The 15,665-nt window shown below is 45.4% G+C and overlaps 1 protein-coding gene across 1 annotated transcript in view; it reads right to left on the bottom strand.

Moving 5' to 3' along the window:
• LOC124719778 (adenylate cyclase type 5-like) overlaps positions 1 to 15,665 on the bottom strand; it is a 597,816-nt gene that overhangs the window by 65,373 nt on the left and 516,778 nt on the right. The window contains exon 18 of the mRNA XM_047244976.1: positions 4,337 to 4,461. Within this exon, the coding sequence (XP_047100932.1) occupies positions 4,337 to 4,461 (125 nt within the window). The remainder of the gene's footprint in view (positions 1 to 4,336; positions 4,462 to 15,665) is intronic.

The following is a 15,665-nucleotide window of genomic DNA, read 5'->3' on the forward strand; positions in this document are numbered from 1 at the left end:
TTTCTGTATCCAGAAAGGCTCGTACAGGACCTGCAACATGCGGTCATGCATTATCCTGCTGAAATGTAGGGTTTCACAGGGATGGAATGAAGGGTAGAGCCACGGGTCGAAACACATCTGAAATGTAACGTCCACTGTTCAAAGTGCCATCAATGCGAACAAGAGGTGACCGAGACGTGTAACCAATAGCACCCCATACCATCATGCCGGATGATACGCCAGTATGGCGATGACGAATACACGCTTCCAATGTGCGTTCACCGCGATGTCACCAAACATGGATACGACCATCATGATTCTGTAAACAGAACCTAGATTCATCCGAAAAAATGACGTTTTGCCATTCGTGCACCCAGGTTCGTCGTCGAGTACACCATCGCAGGCGCTCCTGTCTGTGATGCAACATCAAGGTTAACCGCAGCCATGGTCTCCGAGATGATAGCCCATGATGTTGCAAACGTCATAGAACTGTTCGTGCAGATGGTTGTTGTCTTGCATACGTCTTCACCTGTTGACTCAGGGATCGAGACGTGGCTGCACGATCCGTTACAGCCATGCGGATAAGATGCCTGTCATCTCGACTGCTAATGATACGAGGCCGTTGGGATCCAGCACGGCGTTCCGTATTACTCTCCTGAACCCACCAATTCCATATTCTGCTAACAGTCATTGGATCTCTAAACCGCAATCGCGATAGGCTACAATCCGACCTTTATCAAAGTCGGAAACGTGATGGTACGCATTTCTCCTCCTTACACGAGGCATCACAACAACGTTTCACCAGTCTACACCGATCAACTGCTGTTTGTGTATGAGAAATCGGTTGGAAACTTTCCTCATGTCAGCACGTTGCAGATGTTGCCACCTGCGCCAACCTTGTGTGAATGCTCTGATAAGCTAATCATTTTCATATCACAGCATCTTCTTCCTGTCGGTTAAATTTCGCGTCTGTAGCACATCTCTGTGGTGTAGCAATTTTAATGGCCAGTAGTGTATGTGTGTTGTCGATAGCACTTTCCGGAACACCGTGTTTGAAAGCATAATCCACTGAGAAAATTCCTTGTACTGGACTGAGCAAGGCTGCATGCCTTATGTACTTGGTTTGTTGCTGCGCTGTGATTTCGTTCTAGCAATACCCAGTGTCCGTTGCTACAGGTAAGCCATGAAAATTAGTTGGGGCCACTTTCACATTACAGTTAGTCATTGCATTCCAGATGTTTCACCGCGTCCAGTTTACGTAAAATTCAGTTTTAAATTACACTGATGTGGCAAAAGTCATGGGGTACCTCCTAATATCGTGTCTGATCTCTTTTCGTCCGGTCATAGTGCAACAGCTCGACGTCCCATGGATTCAACAAGTCGTTGGACGCTCCCTGCAGAAATATTGAGCCATGCTCGCTCTTCAGCCATCCATAATTCCGAAGGTGTTGCCAGAGCAGAGTTTTTTGCACGCACTGACCTCTCGGTTAAGTCCAATAAATGTTCGATGGGATTCACGTCGAGCGATCTGAATGGCCAAATCATTCGCTCAAACTGTCCAAAATGTTCTTTAAGCGAATCCTGAACAAGTGAGGCTCTGTGACATGACGCATTATCACCAACAAAAGTTTCATCGTTGTTTCGGAACATGAAGTCTATGACTGGCTGCAAACGGTCTCTGTGTAGCCGACCATAACCAGGATCCAGTCCATTCCACATAAACACAGCCCAGACCATTATGGGGCCACCACCACCTGGCACAGTGCTATGTCATCTTGTGATCTGCGCCGCACTCGAACCTTATAATAGGCTCTCGCCAGCTATTTGAGGATTCATCTCAGCATCCACTGTTTTCCAGTCGTCTAACGTCCAACCAATAAGGTCACGAGCCCAGGAGAGGCGCTACAGGTGCTGTTGTGTTGCTGCCAAAGACACTCCTGTCGGTCGTTTGGTGTTGTAGCCCTTTCACACAAAACTTCGCTCTAATGTCCTAATGGATACGTTCGTGCCACATTGATTTCTGCGCTTGTTTCGCACCGTGTTGCTCGTCTGTTAGCACTGACAACTCTACATAAATGGCGCTGCTCTCGGTCGTTATGTGAAGACCGTCGGTCACTGCGTTGTCTGTGGTAAGAGACAGCGCCTCTAACCCGATATTCTCGGCACACTCTTGACACTGTGGATCCCGCAATATTATATTCCCTATCGATTTCCGAAGTGGAATGTCCCAAGCATCTAACTCCAACTACCATTCCGCGTTCACAGTCTGCTAATTCCCGTCGTGCGGCTATAATCACGTCGGAAACCTGTTCATGTGAATCATCTGAGTACAAATGACAACCCCGCCAATACAATGGTCTTTTATACTTTTTGTTCGTGGCACTACTGCTATCTGTATATGTGCATATCACTCTCCCATGACTTATCATCTCAGTGTGGTGTCCGCAGCTCGTTGTCTAGTGCCTAGTGTTGCTGCCTCTGGATCACAAGGCCCAGGCTGGCTCGGGGATTTTCCCCGCCTAGGGACTGGGTTGAGCCGTGGTAAAAATTGCTGTTTTGAAGAGCGCGATGCAGTGAGTAGTGTGAAGCAGTCGCCCTCCGTTTCTGGCGGTGGCGCCGCTGCGGCAGTCGCAGCTTTGGTGTCTCCCTCTGGTGGGAAAGGGGAAAGGTTGCCTGTTCACGTGCATTTAAGGGGCGCTATCAGCTCGCCAGTTGTACACCCTTCATCTCCTTTCCCAAGGTGGCTTCCATCAACTCCCCCTCCCAGATGATGCCCTCTCTCCCTCCATTTATCCCTCCTATCAACTCTGATCCTCACTCACCCTCCTTTCCTCTGTCCTTTTCCCGGGATCCCTCTCCCCCCCTTCCATCCTCTTTTTTCCCCACCTCCCCTCTCTCTGCCCCCCTTCTCTCCCCCAAGTCCTTTTGCATCTCCCTCCTCTCCCTTTTCTCATTCCCTCTCGCATCTGCCCTGCCCCTCTCCCCCCTTATGAGTCCTCTCCCTCCTTGGTTCCCCCCCTTTTCGTTTTTCCTCTTGGGAAGTGTTGCGAATGGCCATCATACTGTCGCTGGCTGTGATTTTTTATCTCTTGCGAACAGAAACCGGACTGTCGCCATGGTTTTTTTTTTTAAATTGTGTGTCTACTATGTTACCTGTCTGATTCCTGTGTATTTTATTAACATTGCCAACCCCTTTGCTTTCTGTTTTAACTTTCCGCATTTTTTCGCCATTTTACACTTTAAGTCACCGTTTTATCGCCTGTTTCTTGTTTCTTTTCTTCTTCCGTTTTTAAAAAAGTATGTAGGCTGTAGAGCAGCGTACTAAGCTACTACCAGCCCGCCCCCTTCGGGGGGAATCGAAATACAATAAAGGAAAAAAAAACCTCGCCAGTCGGTCAGTCGGGGTCAGTCTCTCGTCCCCAGCTTGCTATTCTGTCTCTCGTCCGCATTTGTTAGGCAGTTAGTGTCAGTCTGTCGTTCGGAGTGCTAGTATGTCTGTCGTCGGATCAACCTTTAAAGCCGGCAAAATGAGTCTTTCCACTCCGCCAGTAAGAGTGTGGTCGCCCGGTCGAGGCTTAGTTCCTGCATCTGAGTCTGCGCGTTACGCGGCCAGTCTGCTAGAGTTTGCTCAGGCAATGGTCATTGGCGGTTGGATCGATCGGTTGGTCGGTTGCGCACTGAGACTCCAGATGACTTGTCCGCCTTGAGCGTTGGCGCATGTGAGGTCGCCACGTGATTCCAGTGGGCCGCGCCGTATAGCGAGGGGTAGTGGCTTAGCGGTCGACACGAGAGCAACAGGAATCAACCCACGACATCAGTCTGGCCGGGGCGAGCCGCAACGCCGTGAGACGGGAGATCAGCGTGCCTTCCTACGTCCGTTGAAGCGGCTGGCAGCGGACGGTTCAGGAGAGCGATTTGGGGTTGCTGCGCCAGATCTTCTCGAGAAATCGCAGTTTATTAGAAGTTAAGTGATTGGTGATATCTTGTTTGATTTACTCTTGTTAAATTCTACTTGTTTTCTTGGTGAGGTCACCAGCCGTTTTGCTTTGGGGTCGTCCCACCATTCTTCTCCGTTTGCCCACCAACATCACAATCATTTCAGTGTAACGCACTCTGATGAGCATTCTACCTGTCACACAGACCTGCAGCTTTTATCATTTTCATACCCACCAATGGTATGCCCCTATTTAAGATTCCAACCTTCCTCACTGTAAACGTGTCAGTCCAAATGGAGATGCTGATCTGTAGGGTGCACACCAGCGACCTGTATGTTGTGTAGCAGTACTCAGACAGCCAGCACAAGGTAAGATCTGTCACAACCCACATCCCTGGCATCAGAAGCTACCACACCACTGACCTGTATCTTGTCGAGCACGCCTGTGGAGTCCATGCGGCTGGCCACGTTCACGGCGTTCCCCCAGATGTCGTATTGGGGCTTGCGGGCTCCGATTACTCCAGCAACCACCGGGCCGATGTTGATGCCTGAAACACGTGCACCAAACCCAAAGTAGCTTTCGCTCTGACTCTTTTGCTAGACTAGAGAAGATGAGCCATACTTGTCAATGTAGGTAAAAAGGGGAGGCCACGACGCTGGGGTCACAGATCAGTGAAATGCCTTGTACATGCAATTTGGTAAGGTACCCAAAACTACTTTGCACCTCGACGCTTCGAGCTGCAAACACAGGGGCACGCCCCATTTGGCAGTTACCCTGCGTAGCGGTGAGACGTTGCTAACGCAGCAACCACCAATACTGTAGTTCCAAATTTTTCAAATATCACAGAATTTGCACTCCTACGACAAAAATTATGTTGGAGTGGGAGTCGAAACGTCGCTTCATACACGTTCGTCCAACGGCGCTACACCACTAACCACATAACCACCATGAATTCGAACGTCCGCTACTTGTGCACAGATACATTAGCCACATAACAGACACGTAAAACTTCTCTTGAACTTTTCTAGGAATTGCCAGAGTAGTGCATCATACGGCTTGCACATTATACCGTTTTAATTGCCTATTAAAGGTCTACGGAGTTTGAAGTAAATCCGTGATCCCAAAGTCATGGCCTCCGCTCGTAAGTCAGTATCCATGTAGTGCCGTGCTGGCAGTCTAGATTGCGGTTGCCTGCAGTTCGTGGTCTTGTGGCTAGCGTTGCTGCCTCTGGATCACAGGGTCCCAGGTTAGATTCCCGGCCTGGTTGGGGATTTTCTCTGCCCGGGGACTGGGTGTTTGTGTTGTCCTCATCATTTCATCATTATCGTCATTCGTGACAGTGGCTAAAAATTGGACTGTGTAGAAACTGGGACTTTGTATGGGCGCTGATGACCACGCACTTGAACGCCCCACAAACCAAACATCATCATTAGAGCGCGGCTAGGTAGTTATCCAGTGAGTTACAGGCTTCATAGATGATTTCAACGATTCTTTAATCCAAATGTGGCGGAACGAGTCAGTTTAGAGAAGATGTATACGTGATTACTGCCAGAACTAATGAACACATTATTTTATTAGTCCTACTCATGCAACTACACATAAGAACAAGGTGTTTTTTCTATATAACGTCTACGCCTCCATGACCACTCCGGAATTTACAATCAAGTGTCTGGCAGAGGGTTCATCGAACCACCTTCAAGTTACATCTCTACTGTTCCGCTCTCGAGAAGTTCGCGAGAAAAACGAACACTTAAATCTTTCCGTGCGAACTCTGATTCTTCTTATTTTATTACAGTGACCATTTCTCCCTATGTAAGTGGACGCCTACAAAATATTTTCGCATTCAGAGGAGAAAGTTGCTCACTAAAATTTCATCAGAAGATCCTACCGCCACGAAAAACGCATCTGTTTAAATGATTACCACCCCAATTCGCGTATCATATCCGTGGTACTCTCTCCTCTGTTTCACGATGATACAAAACGAACTGCCCTTCTTTGAACTTCTTCGATGTCCTCCGTCAATCCTATCTGATGCGGATCCTGCACCGCACAGAAATACCCAGAAGAGGACGGACAAGTGTAGTGTAAGCAATCTCTTCGGTACGCCTGTCTAAGTGCTCTGCAAGGAAAACGCAGTCTTTGGTATGCCTTTCCCACAATATATTGCATCTGACTGTTTCAATTTACGTTATTCGTAGCAATAATCCCTAAGTATTTAGTTGTATTCACATATTCACATCCTTTAGATTTGTGTGATTTATTACGCAACCGAAATTTAGCGGATTCGTTTTAGCACTCATGTGGTTGAGTTCTCACTTTTCCTTATTCACAGTCGACTGCCACTTTTCGCATCGTACAGATATCTTGTCTAAATGCTTTTGCAATTCGTTTTGATCATCTGATGACCTTACAGGACGGTAAATGACATAATCATCTGCAAATAATCTAAGATGAAGGTCAGATTGTGTCCTAATTTGATTATGTAGATCAGGAACAACAGAGGGCCTGTAACACTTCCTTGGGGAACGCCAGATATGACGTCTGTTTTACGCGATGAATTTCCGTCAGTTATTACGAACTGAACGAATCCAGTCACACAACTGAGACGTTACTGCACAGGAACGCAATTTAATTAGAAGCCATTTGTGAAGCATTGTGTCATAAGCCTTCTGGAAATCTAAAAATGTGGAACCCATTTGAAATTCCCTGTCGATAACACTCATTACTTTGTGTGAATAAAGGGCGAGCTGTATTTCACGATAACGATATTTTCTGAATCCATGTTGTTTGTTTGTCAATAAATCGTTATATTCATGGTAACTGATAATGTTGTAAACATAAATTCGTCCACGGAATAGAAGAAATTATCCAGGAGACGTGATTTGCGCTTACATTTAAATTTTGCTGTTATTTCCAATAATTATCCCTTTTTGGGAAATTTGTAACAGAGAATTACTAAGTGGAGATTGTTGAAGCAGAAGTAGCGTTTGCAGTTTTTGAAATGAAGTGTGCAGTTGGGTGGTAATCGTATGAGAATATGAGACGAGCATTAGCAGAAAGAGGCATAGAAACCAGAACAGCAGAAGAAACAGGAAGAGTAATTAAAAACAGAACTGGAATTGAAATGAAAATAGAAAAAAAGATGAAAACAATATACGACATAAAAAGAGTAATCTACAATTACAAGAATAGAAACAAAACCAAGAACGGATAGAAACAGGAAAGAAAATACGACTGAAAACACTATTAGGAAGAGGAAAAGCAACACCAATAAACCCTAATAGGAATAAAGCCTGGAACAGAAATGAAAACAAAAGATAGAACGAGATATGAGAATAGAAATAGAAATTCTAAAGAAAATAGAAACTGACACGAGAATGTAAACTGAAATACGAACACAAGCAGGAACTAACGTAGGAAAATGAATATAGGGGATGTAAGGAAAGCAATAGCAAAAAATAACGCGTGGTTAAGTATCCAATAATAGAACAAATAGGTTCTGTTAAACATGGATTGGCAAATATGCCATTTCCAAGATAACTGCGAGTGTATGCATGTGAGCCACCACTGGCTTCACTATGAAGTATTGTCCTGTTTACAATGCGTTCATCGCAAGAATAAATCTGATGTAAACATTACATAGTGTATTCTCCCGCATTTGTTAGAACCTCTTTGATTTTCGTTTCACGTGGAGCCGAAACCAAGCTCCCTGAAATACATTCAAGTACGATAATAAGGATATGTTTTATGCTGTGCGTTACTCGCACACAGACTCAGCGATGATACGGAGGGGCCGCTATACGGAAACATTTAACTTTGACGGCATTGCCCAGCCACCTAGTCCAAATAAGCTGCACTGATGTAAGCAGCTGCAGTTAAGACGTAGAAAGAGACGAACACAGCAACAATATAGCTTCGAATGTCATTTTATTTTTAAACAGAATGAAACAATATATGCAAAGGTCTAGTAACATGCTTCATAGGTGACCAAGCAGAAAACATAACGTGCTCTCCTTTCTTAGCTAACATAGTATTGTAATAAAGAACAACTTGAAAACAGCTACGTGTGATGTGAAAGTGTGTTACAAGGATTTCATCCTGTAATTAAACACGATTTTCTCAAAAGCGGTTGAGGCTTTCGTCTTGCTGTTTACGTCTGTTAGTCCTAGGCGTGTCCTGCACACCCTGTCAATATGAATCGAAACTGTAAGGAGAAGTTCGTACGGTCCCCAACTAAGTGTGATTCTAATAACTGCTCATATGCTCTTTCTAGCAATAGTATTCACCTAACATTCTCGATGGGTTTATTAACTTTACTAACCATCTTACCCGCGATGAAAATTTGCTGTACACTCGCACCACTTAAAGAGGCTTCACACGCCTAGTTGTCGTAATTGAATGCAGATCATCTCGTAAATCTTGAGAAGAGTATACAGGGTGGTCCCTTGATAGTGACCGGGCCAAATATCTCGCGAAATAAGCATCAAACGGAAAAACTCCAAAGAACGAAACTCGTCTAGCTTGAAGGGGGAAACCAGATGGCGCTATGGTTGGCCCGCTAGATGACCCTGCCATAGGTCAAACGGATATCAACTGCGTTTTTTTTTTAAATAGGAACCCCCATATTTATTACATATTCGTGTAGTACGTAAAGAAATATGAATGTTTTAGTTGGACCACTTCTTTCGCTTTGTAACAGATGGCGCTGTAATAGTCACAAACGTATAAGTACGTGGTATCACGTAACATTCTGCCGGTATTTGCTTCGTGATACATAACCCGTGTTAAAATGGACCGTTTACCAATTGCGGAAAAGGTCGATATCGTGTCGATGTATGGCTATTGTGATTACAATTCCCAACGGGCGTGTGCTATGTATGCTGCTCGGTATCCTGGACGACATCATCCAAGTGCCCCGACTGTTCGCCGGATAGTTACGTTATTTAAGGAAACACGAAGTGTTCAGCCACATGTGAAACGTCAACCACGACCTGCAACAAATGATGATTCCCAAGTACGTGTTTTAGCTGCTGTCGTGGCTATCCGCACATCAGTAGCAGACAAATTGTGCGAGAATCGGGAATCTCGAAAACGTCGGTCTTGAGAATGCTACATCAACATCGATTGCAGCCGTACACAAGGAATTGCATGGCGACGACTTTGAACGTCGTGTACAGTTCTGACACTGGGCACAAGAAACATTACGGGCTGACGACAGATTTTTTGCACGCGTTCTATTTAGCGACGAAGCGTCATTCACCAACAGCGGTAACGTAAACCGGCATGATATGCACTATTGGGCAACGTAAAATCCAAGATGGCTGCCACAAGTGGAACATCAGCGACCTTGGCGGGTTAATGTATGGTGCGGCGTTATGGGAGGAAGGATAACTGGGCCCCATTTTATCGATGGCAATCTAAGTGGTTGAATGTATGCTAATTTGCTACGTAATGTTCTACCGATGATAGTAAAAGATGTATCACTGAATGACAGAATGGCGATGTACTTCCAACATGATGGATGTCCAGCACATAGCTCGCTTGCGGCTGAAGCGGTATAGAATAACATATTTCATGACTGGTGGATTGGTCGTCGAAGTACCATAAAGTGGCCCACACGTTCACCAGATCTGACGTCCACGGATTTCTTTCTGTGGGGAAAGTTGAAGGATATTTGCTATCGTGATCCACCGACAACGCCTGACAACCTGCGTCAGCGCATTGTCAATGCATGTGCGAACATAACGGAAGGCGAACTACTCGCTGTTGAGAGGAATGTCTTTACACGTATTCCCAAATGCATTGAGGTTGACGGACATCATTTTTAGCATTTATTGCATTAATGTGGTATTTAGAAGTATTCACGCTGTAACAGCATGCGTTCTCAGAAATGATGAGTTCACAAAGGTACATTTATGACATTGGAACAACTGAAATAAAATGTTCAAACATACCTACGTTCTGCATTTTAATTTACAAAACCTACCTTTTACCAACTGTTCGTCCAAAATTGTGAGCCATATGTCTGTGACTATTACAGCGCCATCTATCACAAAGTGTAAAAAGTGGTCCAACTAAAACATTCATATTTCTTTACGTACTACACGAATATGTGATTAAAAATGGGGGTTCCTATTTTAAAAAGCGCAGTTGATATTCGTTTGACCTATGACAGCGCCATCTAGCGGACCAACCATAGCGCCATCTGGTTTCCCCCTTCAAGCTAGACCAGTATATAAAATAAATAAATAAAATAAAATATTAATTATTAATTATGTATGATAGTGATTTGATGTAATTAATATTTGCTTGTCTGGAACGTGGACGTTTAATTATTCGGTATCAGACGCTTGACAATGGCTTTTTCGTAAATGTAATGTTATTCGTAGTTGACCGTGAAATAAGACTCAAATAATCGGACTTCGTATTTAAATCGTTTCCAAAGACTGCTGCGGTAGGTGCGGACTCAAATCTAAATCTCAATATTAGAATAATTTGCCAGCCATGTCAATACGTCGTACAGAGGTGACTGTCTACTAAACATAGAAAGTTTACACAGTTAGTTAAATCAGATATATTCAACGAATAAACCTACAGTTAAATAATTCTACTTACTTTCATAAATATAAATTCTTTACCGAATCGAGTGCCTAGTAAGATTGCAACTCGCAGTGTTCTTATATAACATGAAATATGGCGGTGTGCGAGTCAATGAAATATACGTGCTTCCCGCACCACTTGTCCAAGACCTCTCCTCTTAAAGAAACATAAGAGTATCCTAATTGTGTTTTTGTTTTATCAGCGACACAGCGCTGCAGTTCTGTGCCATAGGCTTTATTTATTTGTCACAGATTAATTATTTAATTAAGATTTCGCGTTTCCGAGGAAACTCACGCACGGCATGCAAATGTGCCTTTATAAGTATCGTTCTTTGTAGTTTTTTCGTTTGATGCTTATTTCGTGAGATATTTGGCCCGGTCACCATCAATGGACCACCCTGAATACTTTGCAGCTGCAATTCGTCAATCGCGTCACTGCCATTAGTGTACACTTCACTTTTGAGGTGAGCTGAGACAAAGGATCCCAGAGGACTGCGGCAAGGTGGCCTTGCCGACTGAGGCACAGGATCTCTTCGACTTGTTCACCTCGGACCACATCAGTGCTGGCTCATCACGCGTGAAGTACGTCCCCTAACCGTGGGATGTGGGTCAAATTTCAATCCATATAGGGAAAGCCTTCCAAATTCGTCTGTACTAACTATAATGATAGCTCATGCCGTAGTCAGTGGCGACTTGTAACCACTGTTTGTGGACGAGTTTCCTCTGGAATGTTTTCGCCGCTACTGTCATACACGCGGTCCAGTCACATTAATTCGGCCGCCGCCTGTGTTCAGCGCCAACTTGCAATAGCCACTCACAGGCTGCAGGTGACAGCAGCAGCTGTGGAGGGTATATAAAACGTGTTGAGCAATGTCGAAAGCAGTGCAGTCTCGTCGTAATGTGGAAACGGAGCGATTTAGCTGGCATTCAAAAGGGCATCATCTCGCCTTTCTGGCCAAGGGTGGAAGTATTTCCGCAACGGTGTGTCACCGACGTTGACATATACTGTGCATGACAAAGCGGCTCTATCCAAAAGGGTGCCAAGGCAACTGTGATACACCACGGGCCATAGTTGACAGGGCTGAACTACCACAGTGGAGGTGTGTGTCGGCGAACAGACGTGCAGAATGTTGAGCATCTGATGGCCCAGATGAACCGAAGGGCTGCCTACAGCGTCTCCTCAACAACTGTTCAGTGAACGTTGCTGTGTACGGGCCTCCGCGTTAGGCACCTGGTTCGTACACCCGTGCTGACTGCTCTTCATCAGCGATGAAGGCCTAAACTTTCACACCAGTACTGCAACTGGGCAAGCGACAGGTGGCCTCTTCAGATGAATCGTGTTTTACGCTCCATCAGACGGAGGGCTGTTGGTGTGGAAGTACATACAACAATCGTCAGAAGTGTCCAGGACGTAGGAGGGAACGTTACGGTCTTGGAGCTGTTTTCGTGGAATCCCCTGGGTGATCTCATCGTTATGGAAGGCACAATAGATCAACACAAGTATGCATCTATCCTAGAGCACTGTACCCACCCATACATGCAGTTGTTTTTCCTCGGCAGGATGGTATCTACCAGCAGGACAACACAATGTGTCCCACAGCTCATAGTGTATCTGCGTGTTTCGAAGAGCACCAGGATGCGCTTACCGTGCTCCCCTGACCACTGAACTGCCCTGACTCAAACCCAATCGCCAATGAAGATGATGTTTCCAGAATGATATTTTCACTCCGCAGCGGAGTGTGCGCTGATATGAAACTTCCTGGCAGATTAAAACTGTATGCCGGACCGAGACTCGAACTCGGGACCTTTGCATTTCGCGGGCCAGTGCTCTACCAACTGAGCTACCCAAGCACGACTCACGCCCCGTCCTCACAGCTCTACTTCTGCCAGTACCTCGCCTCATACCTTCCAAACTTTACAGAAGCGCTCCTGCGAACCCTGCAGAACTAGCACTCCTGGAAGAAAGGATATTGCGGAGACATGGTTTAGCCACAGCTTGGGGGATGTTTCCAGAATGAGATTTTCACTCTGCAGCGGAGTGTGAGCTGATATGAAACTTCCTGGCAGATTAAAACTGTGTGCCGAACCGCGAATCGAACTCGGGACCTTTGCCTTTCGTGGGCAAGTGCTCTGACAACTGAGTTTCATGACGATGTTTGCTTTTGGGGGCGCTCAACTGCGCGGTCATCAGCGCCCATACAAAGTCCAATCTAGTCACTGTCACGAATGATAATGGTGGTGATCATGATGATGATGACGATGAAATGATGGCAACACAAACACGTAGACCCTGGGCAGAGAAAATCCCCAACCTGGCAAGTAATTGAACCTGGGACCCCATAATCCAGAGGCCGCAACGCTAGCCACTAGACCACGAGCTGCAAAACCAATCCCAATCGAGACTCTGTGGGGCGAAGTTGACTGGGCTGTTCGCACCGTGGAGCCTCAAGCGAGGAACTTGGAGCAGCTGGCTACGGCACTGAAATCGGCACGTTACATCCTTCACGCTACCTTCCGGAACCTCACTTCCTGCACGTCTCACAGCAGTCCACACTGCAAAAGGTGTCTACTGAAGCTTTCGAAATGTGCGCACATTAATGTGAGTGGACAGTGCACTTTTACCCACACTAGTTTTCCTGTTACTTATGACGCAACCTGTGTGCAGGAAAATAGGTAGGAATAGACTAGAAAAGAGTGGAACATTAGTAAAACAGAATACGAATGTTGTTTTTCCGTTCCGTCGCGAACCACAGCGAATTAGAAAAATGTTTTATTTGCAACATTTAACTACACCTGCCAGCTGTTTCTCTACGTAGTCCCCACTCTAACTAAGACATTTGTTGCAGCATGGCACAAACTTTCCAATACCCTCATCTCATCACAGAAAGCTGCATGAAATCAGAGGAAATCCCTCAGCAGGCTTTTCACACTCACCCAGACACACCACTGATCTAGGCATCTTTATGTGCTCACTGTGTGCACAGAACTGAAAAGTGACATGATGCAATGGACAGACATACCAGTGATACTGCGCAAAACATCCAAAGTGTGATTTTAATTCCGCGGCTGATCGGAGGTTTCAAAAAGTAGCCCACACACATTAAAACATTTTTGATCCCGTTTAACAGTTGCAATATTATGTCGTTAACTCTGTCTGGATTTAAAGTAAACATGAGTACAAGAGCGAGGTCAAAGTTTGCAGGTGTAGCAACCTGAGACTGTTTTTCAGAGGCCCATTTAACATTCTCTTTGGAAGTAGATCCCGTACCAGAAGGCCTGTAATCCAAGCGCTTTGGCAGGTTCAGCCTCTTCTTTAAACTAAGAAAGTTTTCCAGACATAAACATGATATCAAATTCGGCTAATAGGACAGATTCTTCATACCCACTCCATCTTCCCAATGGGATAATAAATAGAGTCTCAGATTTTGAATGGGTATCAATACCCTCACAGGCATATTCCATCAGTGCTGAATGAATACTAGTACCCCTCTTATGTGGGCTCCATGGGCTGTACATGAAGTGAAGTGGAATGTGTAAAAATCAAATACCTCTCATAGCTGCGCTGTGTTTGGCATCGAACAGGAATCGGCATCCCCCCCCCCCTCCCCCCTCAAGTGAACTTCACTCAGCGTTGAATGGATAACAATAATCCACCCCCTCCTTGGAGGCAGGTTCCGCTCAGCATTGTACATGTACCAACCCCCTGTAGGCGGTCTATTTTCGGCATTGAATGGGTATGAATACCGTCCCATGGGTGGCATAGCTGCTTCATGCATCAGTCCATTCCCCTGTTCCCCTGATAGCGTGGCAGGTGATGTATATAGGTTTTCGCCAGTTATTTCACAAAGAACAGTGCAATAGCACATATCACCAGTGTGTCTGTTACAGAATTACCAGGAGAACACAAAGTTGTGGGGTGTGTTCTCTCGTTGTTCTGCTTGAAATAACTGCGCATAATTTCGTTATTGTCAGTTCGGGATGTGTCTTCGGATTGTACTGCATGAAATTACCGCAGATAATTTCGTTAATTGTTAGTTCTCTCAAAAAAGGTTGCAGTGTATTACTCATGTACGTATTATATCTATCATGCGAAACCCAATCTGCACTTTCACACATGACATCCTGAAAACCACGGATCAGGGCTGATAAATAGATTCAGCATTTCTTGACTTCCGTTAATGTCGAACAAGCCGTTTGTTTCCTTGATACACTGAATTATTCACGAAGGATTTATCCGAATGGGACTGAAATCGGTAGATGTTATGCAGAGGTACAGACAAACAAATGTTTACAATTTCAGAAAAATTGGATGATTTATTCAAGAGAAAGAGCTTCACAAATTCAGAACGTCAATAAGGCATTGGTCAACTTCTGGTCCTCATGCAAGCAGTTACTGGGCTTGGCATTGACTCACACTGATTGACACATTTGTTGAATGTCCTCCTGAGGAATATCCTTCCACATTCTGTCCGACTGGTGCATTACATCGTCAATATCCCCAGCTCGTTGGAGGGTCCTACACTTAGTGATCTAAACGTTCTCAATTGGGGAGAGATCCAGCTACCTTGTTGGCCAAGAACAAAAACAAGCAGCGGAACCACTTGTCGTGTTCGGGCAGTCATTATCTTGCTGAAATGCAAGCTCAGGATGGCGTGACATGAAGGCAATAAAACGTGGCGTAGAATATCGTCGACGTACCGCTGAGGTTTAAGGTGCCTCGGATGACAGTTAAAGGATCTTGCTATGAAATGAAATGGCATCCCAGACCATCACTTCTGGGTCAGGCTGTATGGTGGCTGATAGGTTGGTATACCACCGCTGTCTGTGGCCCCTTCAGACACGTCTTTGCTAATCATCAGGGCCTGGAATCTCGTTGTCTGGAGGGGAATTACGAGTCCCGCTTCGAACTGAGCACTGATGATCAGTGAAGACTTGACTGGAGATGACCCAGACAGCGCTGGGATACCAAGCAGACTGTCACCTGTCATACAGTACGACAACCGGAAGTGATGGTGTGGAGTTTCATTTCATTTCGTAGCAGGACCCATTTGGATGTTATCAGTGGCACCCTTCAGTACAGTGGTACCCCGTTCTGTTGCCCTTCCTGGCAAGTCGTCCTGGGCTCGCATTTTAGCAAATGGTTCAAAATGAC

The sequence above is a fragment of the Schistocerca piceifrons genome, chromosome 11 (assembly GCF_021461385.2).
Source record: "Schistocerca piceifrons isolate TAMUIC-IGC-003096 chromosome 11, iqSchPice1.1, whole genome shotgun sequence".
Taxonomy (NCBI): Eukaryota; Metazoa; Arthropoda; class Insecta; order Orthoptera; family Acrididae; genus Schistocerca; species Schistocerca piceifrons.